We start from the raw sequence: 13,764 nt of genomic DNA, 5'->3' as shown, positions 1-13,764 counted from the left end.
TATAATGAGCTGTCCGTCTCTTCTTCGTTTTAATTAGTTCCCACTAATTCCTTGATTATTAAACCTTCCTCCATCTTTGTCCTTTTCCGTCTTTTTTTTTCACCTTGGCGCTTTGAAATCACCTGACCGAGAAATGTCGCGGATCGACTGAAAGATGAGGTCAGGAAAGTTAATTAGGTGCAGACGTATGGCGGTTGTAATATTCAGACGCCGGAAAAAAGGCAAACGCGGACGAGGAGCCCACAACCTCCATCATCTCATCTACAGGATTGACTCATTAACCTAAAAAAAAGAAGCCTCCGGGGAGAAAATAAAGCGTATTAACCATTTTAGTGCTGGATAACCGGGCAACGCTGTAGGGGCCGCTCCAGACTGCTGTTATAGGGGGGCTCCAGACTACACATCCAGACTGCTGTTATAGGGGGCGCTCCAGACTACACATCCAGACTGCTGTTATAGGGGGCGCTCCAGACTACACATCCAGACTGCTGTTATAGGGGGCGCTCCAGACTACACATCCAGACTGCTGTTATAGGGGGCGCTCCAGACTACACATCCAGACTGCTGTTATAGGGGGCGCTCCAGACTACACATCCAGACTGCTGTTATAGGGGGCGCTCCAGACTACACATCCAGACTGCTGTTATAGGGGGCGCTCCACACTACACATCCAGACTGCTGTTATAGGGGGCGCTCCAGACTACACATCCAGACTGCTGTTATAGGGCCGATCCAGACTACACATCCAGACTGCTGTTATAGGGGCGCTCCAGACTACACATCCAGACTGCTGTTACAAGGGCCGCTCCAGACTACACATCCAGACTGCTGTTATATGGGCCGCTCCAGACTACACATCCAGACTGCTGTTATAGGGGGCGCTCCAGACTACACATCCAGACTACTGTTATAGGGGGCCCTCTAGACTGCTGTTATAGGGGGCGCTCCAGACTACACCTCCAGACTGCTGTTATAGAGGGCACTCCAGACTACACATCCAGACTGCTGTTATAGGGAACTCTCCAGACTACACATCGGGACTGCTGCTATAGGGGGCGCTCCAGACTACACATCCAGACTGCTGTTATAGGGGGCGCTCCACACTACACATCCAGACTGCTGTTACAAGGGCCGCTCCAGACTACACATCCAGACTGCTGTTATAGGGGGCGCTCCAGACTGCTGTTATAGGGGGCGCTCCAGACTACACATCCAGACTGCTGTTATAGGGGGCGCTCCAGACTACACATCCAGACTGCTGTTATAGGGGGCGCTCCAGACTACACATCCAGACTGCTGTTATAGAGGGCGCTCCAGACTACACATCCAGACTGCTGTTATAGGGAACTCTCCAGACTACACATCGGGACTGCTGCTATAGGGGGGCTCCAGACTACACATCCAAACTGCTGTTATAGGGAACTCTCCAGACTACACATCGGGACTGCTGCTATAGGGGGGCTCCAGACTACACATCCAAACTGCTGTTATAGGGGGCGCTCCAGACTACACATCCAGACTGCTGTTATAGGGGGTGCTCCAGACTACACATCCAGACTGCTGTTATAGGGAACTCTCCAGACTACACATCCAGACTGCTGTTATAGGGGGTGCTCCAGACTACACATCCAGACTGCTGTTATAGGGAACTCTCCAGACTACACATCCAGACTGCTGTTATAGGGGGTGCTCCAGACTACACATCCAGACTGCTGTTATAGGGGGTGCTCCAGACTACACATCCAGACTGCTGTTATAGGGGGCGCTCCAGACAGCACATCCAGACTGCTGTTATAGGGGGCGCTCCAGACTACACATCCAGACTGCTGTTATAGGGAACTCTCCAGACTACACATCCAGACTGCTGTTATAGGGGGTGCTCCAGACTACACATCCAGACTGCTGTTATAGGGGGTGCTCCAGACTACACATCCAGACTGCTGTTATAGGGGGTGCTCCAGACTACACATCCAGACTGCTGTTATAGGGAACTCTCCAGACTACACATCCAGACTGCTGTTATAGGGGGTGCTCCAGACTACACATCCAGACTGCTGTTATAGGGGGTGCTCCAGACTACACATCCAGACTGCTGTTATAGGGGGCGCTCCAGACTACACATCCAGACTGCTGTTATAGGGGGTGCTCCAGACTACACCTCCAGACTGCTGTTATAGGGGGCGCTCCAGACTACACATCCAGACTGCTGTTATAGGGGGCGCTCCAGACTACACATCCAGACTGCTGTTATAGGGGGCGCTCCAGACTACACCTCCAGACTGCTGTTATAGGGAGCGCTCCAGACTACACCTCCAGACTGCTGTTATAGGGAGCGCTCCAGACTACACCTCCAGACTGCTGTTATAGGGGGCGCTCCAGACTACACCTCCAGACTGCTGTTATAGGGAGCGCTCCAGACTACACCTCCAGACTGCTGTTATAGGGGGCGCTCCAGACTACACCTCCAGACTGCTGTTATAGGGAGCGCTCCAGACTATACATCCAGACTGCTGTTATAGGGGGCGCTCCAGACTACACATCCAGACTGCTGTTATAGGGGCGCTCCAGACTACACCTCCAGACTGCTGTTATAGGGAGCGCTCCAGACTATACATCCAGACTGCTGTTATAGGGGGCGCTCCAGACTACACATCCAGACTGCTGTTATAGGGGGCGCTCCAGACTACACCTCCAGACTGCTGTTATAGGGGGCGCTCCAGACTACACATCCAGACTGCTGTTATAGGGCGCGCTCCAGACTACACATCCAGACTGCTGTTATAGGGAGCGCTCCAGACTGCACATCCAGACTGCTGTTATAGGGAGCGCTCCAGACTACACATCCAGACTGCTGTTATAGGGGTCGCTCCAGACTACACCTCCAGACTGCTGTTATAGGGAGCGCTCCAGACTATACATCCAGACTGCTGTTATAGGGGGCGCTCCAGACTACACATCCAGACTGCTGTTATAGGGGGCGCTCCAGACTACACCTCCAGACTGCTGTTATAGGGGGCGCTCCAGACTACACATCCAGACTGCTGTTATAGGGCGCGCTCCAGACTACACATCCAGACTGCTGTTATAGGGAGCGCTCCAGACTGCACATCCAGACTGCTGTTATAGGGGGCGCTCCAGACTACACATCCAGACTGCTGTTATAGGGGGCGCTCCAGACTACACATCCAGACTGCTGTTATAGGGGGCGCTCCACACTACACATCCAGACTGCTGTTATAGGGGGCGCTCCAGACTACACATCCAGACTGCTGTTATAGGGGGCGCTGCAGACTACACATCCAGACTGCTGTTACAGGGGGCTGTCCAGACTACACATCCAGACTGCTGTTATAGGGGCCGCTCCAGACTACACATCCAGACTGCTGTTATAGGGGGGCTCCAGACTACACATCCAGACTGCTGTTATAGGGGCCGCTCCAGACTACACATCCAGACTGCTGTTATAGGGGGTGCTCCAGACTACACATCCAGACTGCTGTTATAGGGGCGCTCCAGACTACACCTCCAGACTGCTGTTATAGGGAGCGCTCCAGACTACACATCCAGACTGCTGTTATAGGGGGTGCTCCAGACTACACATCCAGACTGCTGTTATAGGGGGTGCTCCAGACTACACATCCAGACTGCTGTTATAGGGGGTGCTCCAGACTACACATCCAGACTGCTGTTATAGGGAACTCTCCAGACTACACATCCAGACTGCTGTTATAGGGGGTGCTCCAGACTACACATCCAGACTGCTGTTATAGGGGGTGCTCCAGACTACACATCCAGACTGCTGTTATAGGGGGTGCTCCAGACTACACCTCCAGACTGCTGTTATAGGGGGCGCTGCAGACTACACATCCAGACTGCTGTTATAGGGGGTGCTCCAGACTACACATCCAGACTGCTGTTATAGGGGGCGCTCCAGACTACACCTCCAGACTGCTGTTATAGGGAGCGCTCCAGACTATACATCCAGACTGCTGTTATAGGGGGCGCTCCAGACTACACATCCAGACTGCTGTTATAGGGGCGCTCCAGACTACACCTCCAGACTGCTGTTATAGGGAGCGCTCCAGACTATACATCCAGACTGCTGTTATAGGGGGCGCTCCAGACTACACATCCAGACTGCTGTTATAGGGGGCGCTCCAGACTACACCTCCAGACTGCTGTTATAGGGGGCGCTCCAGACTACACATCCAGACTGCTGTTATAGGGGGCGCTCCAGACTACACATCCAGACTGCTGTTATAGGGAGCGCTCCAGACTGCACATCCAGACTGCTGTTATAGGGGGCGCTCCAGACTACACATCCAGACTGCTGTTATAGGGGGCGCTCCAGACTACACATCCAGACTGCTGTTATAGGGGGCGCTCCACACTACACATCCAGACTGCTGTTATAGGGGGCGCTCCAGACTACACATCCAGACTGCTGTTATAGGGGGCGCTGCAGACTACACATCCAGACTGCTGTTACAGGGGGCTGTCCAGACTACACATCCAGACTGCTGTTATAGGGGCCGCTCCAGACTACACATCCAGACTGCTGTTATAGGGGGGCTCCAGACTACACATCCAGACTGCTGTTATAGGGGCCGCTCCAGACTACACATCCAGACTGCTGTTATAGGGGGTGCTCCAGACTACACATCCAGACTGCTGTTATAGGGGCGCTCCAGACTACACCTCCAGACTGCTGTTATAGGGAGCGCTCCAGACTACACATCCAGACTGCTGTTATAGGGAACTCTCCAAACTACACATCGGGACTGCTGTTATAGGGGGCGCTCTAGACTACACATCCAGACTGCTGTTATAGGGGGCGCTCCAGACTACACATCCAGACTGCTGTTATAGGGGGCGCTCCAGACTACACCACCAGACTGCTGTTATAGGGAACTCTCCAAACTACACATCGGGACTGCTGTTATAGGGGGCGCTCTAGACTACACATCCAGACTGCTGTTATATGGGGCGTTCCAGACTACACATCCAGACTGCTGTTATAGGGGGCGCTCCAGACTACACATCCAGACTGCTGTTATAGGGGGCGCTCCAGACTGCTGTTATAGGGGCCGCTCCAGACTACATATTCAGACTGCTGTTATAGGGGGCGCTCCAGACTACACATCCAGACTGCTGTTATAGGGGGTGCTCCAGACTACACCTCCAGACTGCTGTTATAGGGGGCGCTGCAGACTACACATCCAGACTGCTGTTATAGGGGGTGCTCCAGACTACACATCCAGACTGCTGTTATAGGGGGCGCTCCAGACTACACCTCCAGACTGCTGTTATAGGGAGCGCTCCAGACTATACATCCAGACTGCTGTTATAGGGGGCGCTCCAGACTACACATCCAGACTGCTGTTATAGGGGCGCTCCAGACTACACCTCCAGACTGCTGTTATAGGGAGCGCTCCAGACTATACATCCAGACTGCTGTTATAGGGGCGCTCCAGACTACACATCCAGACTGCTGTTATAGGGGGCGCTCCAGACTACACCTCCAGACTGCTGTTATAGGGGGCGCTCCAGACTACACATCCAGACTGCTGTTATAGGGCGCGCTCCAGACTGCACATCCAGACTGCTGTTATAGGGGGCGCTCCAGACTACACATCCAGACTGCTGTTATAGGGAGCGCTCCAGACTCCACATCCAGACTGCTGTTATAGGGGGCGCTCCAGACTACACATCCAGACTGCTGTTATAGGGGGCGCTCCAGACTACACATCCAGACTGCTGTTATAGGGGGCGCTCCACACTACACATCCAGACTGCTGTTATAGGGGGCGCTCCAGACTACACATCCAGACTGCTGTTATAGGGGGCGCTGCAGACTACACATCCAGACTGCTGTTATAGGGGGCTCTCCAGACTACACATCCAGACTGCTGTTATAGGGGCCGCTCCAGACTACACATCCAGACTGCTGTTATAGGGGGGCTCCAGACTACACATCCAGACTGCTGTTATAGGGGCCGCTCCAGACTACACATCCAGACTGCTGTTATAGGGGGTGCTCCAGACTACACATCCAGACTGCTGTTATAGGGGCGCTCCAGACTACACCTCCAGACTGCTGTTATAGGGAGCGCTCCAGACTACACATCCAGACTGCTGTTATAGAGGGCGCTCCAGACTACACCACCAGACTGCTGTTATAGGGAACTCTCCAAACTACACATCGGGACTGCTGTTATAGGGGGCGCTCTAGACTACACATCCAGACTGCTGTTATAGGGGGCGCTCCAGACTACACATCCAGACTGCTGTTATAGGGGGCGCTCCAGACTACACCACCAGACTGCTGTTATAGGGAACTCTCCAAACTACACATCGGGACTGCTGTTATAGGGGGCGCTCTAGACTACACATCCAGACTGCTGTTATATGGGACGTTCCAGACTACACATCCAGACTGCTGTTATAGGGGGCGCTCCAGACTACACATCCAGACTGCTGTTATAGGGGGCGCTCCAGACTGCTGTTATAGGGGCCGCTCCAGACTACATATTCAGACTGCTGTTATAGGGGGCGCTCCAGACTACACATCCAGACTGCTGTTATAGGGGGCGCTCCAGACTACACATCCAGACTGCTGTTATAGGGGCGCTCCAGACTACACATCCAGACTGCTGTTATAGGGGCCGCTCCAGACTACATATTCAGACTGCTGTTATAGGGGGCGCTCCAGACTACACATCCAGACTGCTGTTATAGGGGCGCTCCAGACTACACATCCAGACTGCTGTTATAGGGGTGCTCCAGACTACATATCCAGACTGCTGTTATAGGGGGCGCTCCAGACTACACATCCAGACTGCTGTTATAGGGGGTGCTCCAGACTACACCTCCAGACTGCTGTTATAGGGGGCGCTGCAGACTGCAGATCCAGACTGCTGTTATAGGGGGCGCTCTAGACTACACATCCAGACTGCTGTTATAGGGGCGCTCCAGACTACACCTCCAGACTGCTGTTATATGGGGGCGCTCCAGACTACACATCCAGACTGCTGTTATAGGGGGTGCTCCAGACTACACATCCAGACTGCTGTTATAGGGGTGCTCCAGACTACATATCCAGACTGCTGACTGTCTGGCATTGTACTTGTTTCTGGCCTTACATTGGATATATAGGACTCCAAGCTGCTTTGTATACATGGGCTGTAGGCTGGACTATATATCTGGAGCATGTGACTGCACTGTATATAGGAGGTATGTGATGCTCTGTATATGGGGACTTGTGTATAGCACTGTATAGATGATGTACACATCTGCACTTCATATAGGAAGTATGTGACTGCACTGCATATAGGGGTAGGTAGATGACACTGTATTGGGGGATTTATGGGACCTCCCTGTTGTTCTATGGGGTGGTGCTTAAAAGTATGTATGATGGGGGGGGGGGGTTATATTAATGTATATGTTTATTTACATCCAGTAAATGGTGCTTAAAGGGAATCTGTCAGCAGTTCTGCTATGCAAAACTGCTGACAGCACTAGGCAGAGTCTTGGGAGAGCAGGACAAACATACCTTTAGCAGAGCTTTTTTTTTTTTTTTTTATCAGGAGTAGGGTGAATATTTAGTTTTATTCTTCCAAGTGCCCAGGAGGAGGAGGAGGAGCTTCACTGTGACGTGCTCTTTGCATTGAGCTGCTTCTCAGCCCCACCCCTCTGCTGTGAGTGACAGCTGAAGCATCTTACCAGGAGACCGCTCCAGCTGCCACTCAGAGCAGAGACTGTGAAGCAGCTCAATGCAGAGGGCACTTCACAGTGAAGCTCCGCCTCTTGGACACTTGAAGAATAAAACTTCATACTCCCACTACTCCTGATGGCAGATGCTTCACAAATGTATGTTTGTCCTTCTCCTCCCTAGCCCCAACCTGGTGCTGCTGGCAGTTTAAATGGTCAAAACTTCAGACGGACTCCCTTTAAAGGGGCCTTCCAGTAGTTTTGAGTTATCCCCTATACACGGATAGGGGATAACTCTTAGCAATAGGAGCACCACCGATCAGAGGAACCAGGTTCCCGTACCCCACAGGGCTCCTGAAATGAATGGACTGGTTGGTCGAGCATGCACGCTGCCACTCCATTCATTTCCATTAGATTCCCAGAGAGCTGAGTAAACACTTTATTTCAGGGACCCTGTGAGGTAGGAGGTCCCTGCTCTAATGGGGGTCCCAGTAGTAGGACCCCCTCTTTTCTCATAATTATCTCCTCTCCTGTGGAGTATTACTTTAAATTACTGGAATACTCCTTCAATGTGGTGAAAGTACCTAGACCGGCAGGACTACTATAACCCCCATCATTGAGGATGTACATAAGTGCTGTGTGTGACTTCTCCTCCGCTCTGCGGCTTCTTGCGTCACATTAGCAGGTGGCAGAGCATTTGCATTCACACTTGTAAATGAGGCACGTTCCCTCCTCAGTTAACAACATTATTAATTTTCACCTAATCTGCATATATGTAAATGAGGCATCTACCCTGTTAAAGGCGCAGTCACCTGGTCAGAGCACCCCCCACTAGAACCTGTCTAGACAATTCTCAGAGCTGAACCGCCCGGACTCATTGTAGCAACCTGGAGAGGTTTGTGCTGCTGATGTGTTTAGCTCAGAGGGATGTCTAGACTGGATGCATCTGTAACAAACCCTCAGCTGTGAGTATTCGGTTAGGACGGGTTTTCAGCCTCTGGATGTCAAGCAGAGATCTTGCACATGGCGAGAAACTGAAACACTGATCTAGCGCTGATTATTCCTCCTCTCAATGTACCCCCCTCCCAGCAGTGAGACCCCCGAGGTGTTACAGGAGATGTGGCCTAATTAATCCCTCTGCCTATAGAGCTGATGTGCAGAGCGCCGCCGGGGACCGTCCTAGCAGAATCGGTGATAGTCCGAGATCTTCAGGTGTCGTTGGTCTGACCATCACTTATCCATGTCTGGATGGGAGGTGAGGGGTTAAAGATGCCGGGACAGCGTTGCGGGGGGGGGGGGGGGGGGGGGGTCACCAGTTCTTCACTGATCAATGGCTTCATGTATCATATACTGATACGTTGTATCCCAGATATAATGGCTGATACGCTGTATCCCTGATATAATGACTGATACGCTGTATCCCTGCCTCCAGACCTTCCTGCCCATCACTGCGCCATTCTCTCGTCCGGGCGGACGCCGCGCCCCTGGGAGCCTTTATGAAGACTGATGAGGTTTTGCATATTAAGAAGTAGGTTAATGACATGAAAATTAGGAAAATTCATCAGAAGTGAGAACGGCAGCTGAAGATCTGCAGAACATCGCTCTGTCCTCTCTACCTCCTGACAGATATATAGTGATATCTCCTGCAGATTATTACACCACTGACCTTTCTAGAGATCTGCAGAACATCGCTCTGTCCCCTCCACCTCCTGACAGATACATAATGATATATCCTGCAGACTATTACACCACTGACCTCTCTAGAAATCTGCAGAACATCGCTCTGTCCTCTTTACCTCCTGACACACAGTGATATATCCTGCAGATTATTACACCCCTGACCTCTCTAGAGACCTGCAGAACATCGCTCTGTCCTCTCCACCTCCTGACAGATACATAATGATATATCCTGCAGACTATTACACCCCTGACCTCTCTAGAGATCTGCAGAACATCGCTCTGTCCTACCTACCTGACGACTACATAATGATATATCCTGCAGACTATTACACCCCTGACCTCTCTAGAGATCTGCAGAACATCGCTCTGTCCTCTCTACCTCCTGACAGATACATAGTGATATATCCTGCAGATTATTACACCACTGAGCCCTCCTGGAGATCTGCAGAATATTCCAAAATGAGATGACTAGGAGGTGGACTCACTTGACATTCGCACTTCAGCTTCTGCTCCTTCTGGAAGGCCAGCGTGCTGGTGAGGACGGTGGACGTGTAGCAGAAGCAATGATGGATCTTGTGTTCATCCTCCTCTGTGTAGCTGGGGAGAGACGAGCGGAGAGCGGTCAGTGCAGGCACCAGGGCAATCAGCATATCAATGGTTAAATGTCCTTAGAGGCAGACTAATACATGAGCTCCACCCCTAAATACAGACCACACCCATATACAATAGGAAGAGTGCCCCCATAACAGAGCCAGAGTACACACATTACGGGTCCACATAGGGATTACAGCCAAAATGCCCCTATACCTGCGCCAGCAGTGCCCCCATGGTAATGCAAAAGTACTCCAAAGCACTGCTAACCAGAGTGCCCCCATTATATAGTGAGCCAGGTGCCCCCATTATATAGTGAGCCAGGTGTCCTCATAATATAGTGAGCCAGGTGCCCCATAATATAGTCAGCCAGGTGCCCCATAATATAGTCAGCCAGGTGCTCCCATAATATAGTCAGCCAGGTGCCCCCATAATATAGTGAGCCAGGTGCCCCCATAATATAGTGAGCCAGGTGCCCCCATAATATAGTCAGCCAGGTGTCCCAATAATATAGTCAGCCAGGTGTCCCAATAATATAGTCAGCCAGGTGACCCCATAATATAGTCAGCCAGGTGACCCCATATTATAGTCAGCCAGGTGCCCCCATAATATAGTCAGCCAGGTGACCCCATATTATAGTCAGCCAGGTGCCCCCATAATATAGTCAGCCAGGTGACCCTATATTATAGTCAGCCAGGTGTCCCCATAATATAGTCAGCCAGGTGACCCCATATTATAGTCAGCCAGGTGACCCCATAATATAGTCAGCCAGGTGACCCTATATTATAGTCAGCCAGGTGTCCTCATAATATAGTCAGCCAGGTGACCCATAATATAGTCAGCCAGGTGTCCCCATAATATAGTCAGCCAGGTGTCCCCATAATATAGTCAGCCAGGTGTCCCCATAATATAGTCAGCCAGGTGACCCCATATTATAGTCAGCCAGGTGCCCCCATAATATAGTCAGCCAGGTGACCCTATATTATAGTCAGCCAGGTGTCCTCATAATATAGTCAGCCAGGTGACCCATAATATAGTCAGCCAGGTGACCCTATATTATAGTCAGCCAGGTGACACTATATTATAGTCATCCAGTTGCCCTCATAATATAGTTAGCCAGGTGCCCCATAATATAGTCAGCCAGGTGACCCTATATTATAGTCAGCCAGGGGCCCTCATAATATAGTCAGCCAGGGGCCCTCATAATATAGTCAGCCAGGTGCCCCAATAATATAGTCAGCCAGGTGCCCCAATAATATAGTCAGCCAGGTGCCCCCATAATATAGTCAGCCAGGTGCCCCTATAATATAGTCAGCCAGGTGCCACCATAATATAGTCAGCCAGGTGCCACCATAACATAGTCAGCCAGGTGCCACCATAATATAGTCAGCCAGGTGCCACCATAATATAGTCAGCCAGGTGTCCCCATAATATAGTCAGCCAGGTGACCCATAATATAGTCAGCCAGGTGCCCCATAATATAGTCAGCCAGGTGACCCTATATTATAGTCAGCCAGGTGCCCTCATAATATCGTCAGCCAGGTGCCCTCATAATATAGTCAGCCAGGTGCCCCAATAATATAGTCAGCCAGGTGCCCCCATAATATAGTCAGCCAGGTGCCCCTATAATATAGTCATCCAGGTGCCCCCATAATATAGTCAGCCAGGTGCCCCTATAATATAGTCAGCCAGGTGCCCTCATAATATCGTCAGCCAGGTGCTCACATAATATAGTCAGCCAGGTGCTCACATAATATAGTCAGCCAGGTGCTCACATAATATAGTCAGCCAGGTGCTCACATAATATAGTCAGCCAGGTGCCCCCATAATATAGTCAGCCAGGTGCCCCCATAATATAGTCAGCCAGGTGTCCTCATAATATAGTCAGCCAGGTGTCCTCATAATATAGTCAGCCAGGGGCCTACATAATATAGTCAGCCAGGTGCCCCCATAATATAGTCAGCCAGGTGCCCCCATAATATAGTCAGCCAGGTGCCCCCATAATATAGTCAGCCAGCTGCCCCCATAATATAGTCAGCCAGGTGCCCCCATAATATAGTCAGCCAGGTGCCACCATAATATAGTCAGCCAGGTGCCACCATAATATAGTCAGCCAGGTGCCCTCATAATATAGTCAGCCAGGTGTCCCCAAAATAAAGTCAGCCAGGTGCCCCCATAATATAGTCAGCCAGGTACCCCCATAATATAGTCAGCCAGGTACCCCCATAATATAGTATAGTCAGCCAGGTGCCTCATAATATAGTCAGCCAGGTGCCCCCATAATATAGTTAGCCAGGTGCCCCCATAATATAGTCAGCCAGGGGCCCACATAATATAGTCAGCCAGGTGCCCTCATAATATAGTCAGCCAGGTGCCCTAATAATATAGTCAGCCAGGTGCCCCCATAATATAGTCAGCCAGGTGTCCCCATAATATAGTCAGCCAGGTGCCCCCATAATATAGTCAGCCAGGGGCCCCCATAATATAGTCAGCCAGGGGCCCCCATAATATAGTCAGCCAGGGGCCCCATAATATAGTCAGCCAGGGGCCCACATAATATAGTCAGCCAGGGGCCCACATAATATCGTCAGCCAGGGGCCCACATAATATCGTCAGCCAGGGGCCCCCATAATATCGTCAGCCAGGTGTCCCCATAATATAGTCAGCCAGGTGCCCCCATAATATAGTCAGCCAGGGGCTCACATAATATAGTCAGCCAGGGGCCCACATAATATAGTCAGCCAGGGGCCCACATAATATTGTCAGCCAGGTGTTTCCATAATATAGTCAGCCAGGTTTCCCCATAATATAGTCAGCCAGGGGCCCCCATAATATAGTCAGCCAGGGGCCCACATAATATAGTCAGCCAGGTGCCCCCATAACATAGTCAGCCAGGTGCCCCCATAATATAGTCAGCTAGGTGCCTCATAATATAGTCAGCCAGGTGCCCTCATAATATAGTCAGCCAGGTGTCCCCAAAATAAAGTCAGCCAGGGGCCCACATAATATAGTCAGCCAGGTGACCCCATATTATAGTCAGCCAGGTGACCCCATAATATAGTCAGCCAGGTGACCCCATAATATAGTCAGCCAGGTGTCCTCATAATATAGTCAGCCAGGTGTCCTCATAATATAGTCAGCCAGGTGTCCCCATAATATAGTCAGCCAGGTGCCCCCATAATATAGTCAGCCAGGTGCCCCCATAATATAGTCAGCCAGGGGCCCACATAATATAGTCAGCCAGGGGCACACATAATATAGTCAGCCAGGGGCACACATAATATAGTCAGCCAGGTGCCTCATAATATAATCAGCCAGGTGTCCACATAATATAGTCAGCCAGGTGTCCCCATAATATAGTCAGCCAGGGGCCCATATAATATAGTCAGCCAGGTGTCCCCATAATATAGTTAGCCAGGTGTCCCCATAATATAGTCAGCCAGGGGCCCATATAATATAGACAGCCAGGTGCCCCCATATTATAGTCAGCCAGGTGCCTCATAATATAGTCAGCCAGGTGTCCCCATAATATAGTCAGCCAGGTGTCCCCATAATATAGTCAGCCAGGTGTCCCCATAATATAGTCAGCCAGGTGTCCCCATAATATAGTCAGCCAGGTGTCCCCATAATATAGTCAGCCAGGTGTCCCCATAATATAGTCAGCCAGGTGCCCCCATATTATAGTCAGCCAGGTGTCCCCATAATATAGTCAGCCAGGTGTCCCCATAATATAGTCAGCCAGGTGTCCCCATAATATAGTCAGCCAGGGGCCCACATAATATA

General features: G+C 51.0%; 1 protein-coding gene across 1 annotated transcript in view; it reads right to left on the bottom strand.

Annotated features, from left to right (window-relative positions):
- Positions 1 to 13,764, bottom strand: part of LOC122930589 (cGMP-dependent 3',5'-cyclic phosphodiesterase-like) — a 191,461-nt gene that overhangs the window by 33,541 nt on the left and 144,156 nt on the right. Inside the window, exon 14 of the mRNA XM_044284079.1 lies at positions 9,876 to 9,987. Coding sequence (XP_044140014.1) covers positions 9,876 to 9,987 — 112 coding nt within the window. The remainder of the gene's footprint in view (positions 1 to 9,875; positions 9,988 to 13,764) is intronic.

This window comes from Bufo gargarizans, chromosome 3 (genome assembly GCF_014858855.1).
Source record: "Bufo gargarizans isolate SCDJY-AF-19 chromosome 3, ASM1485885v1, whole genome shotgun sequence".
In the NCBI taxonomy this organism is placed as follows: Eukaryota; Metazoa; Chordata; class Amphibia; order Anura; family Bufonidae; genus Bufo; species Bufo gargarizans.
The sequence above is the reverse complement of the archived record's forward strand: the minus strand, read 5'-3'. Positions and strand labels throughout refer to the sequence as shown.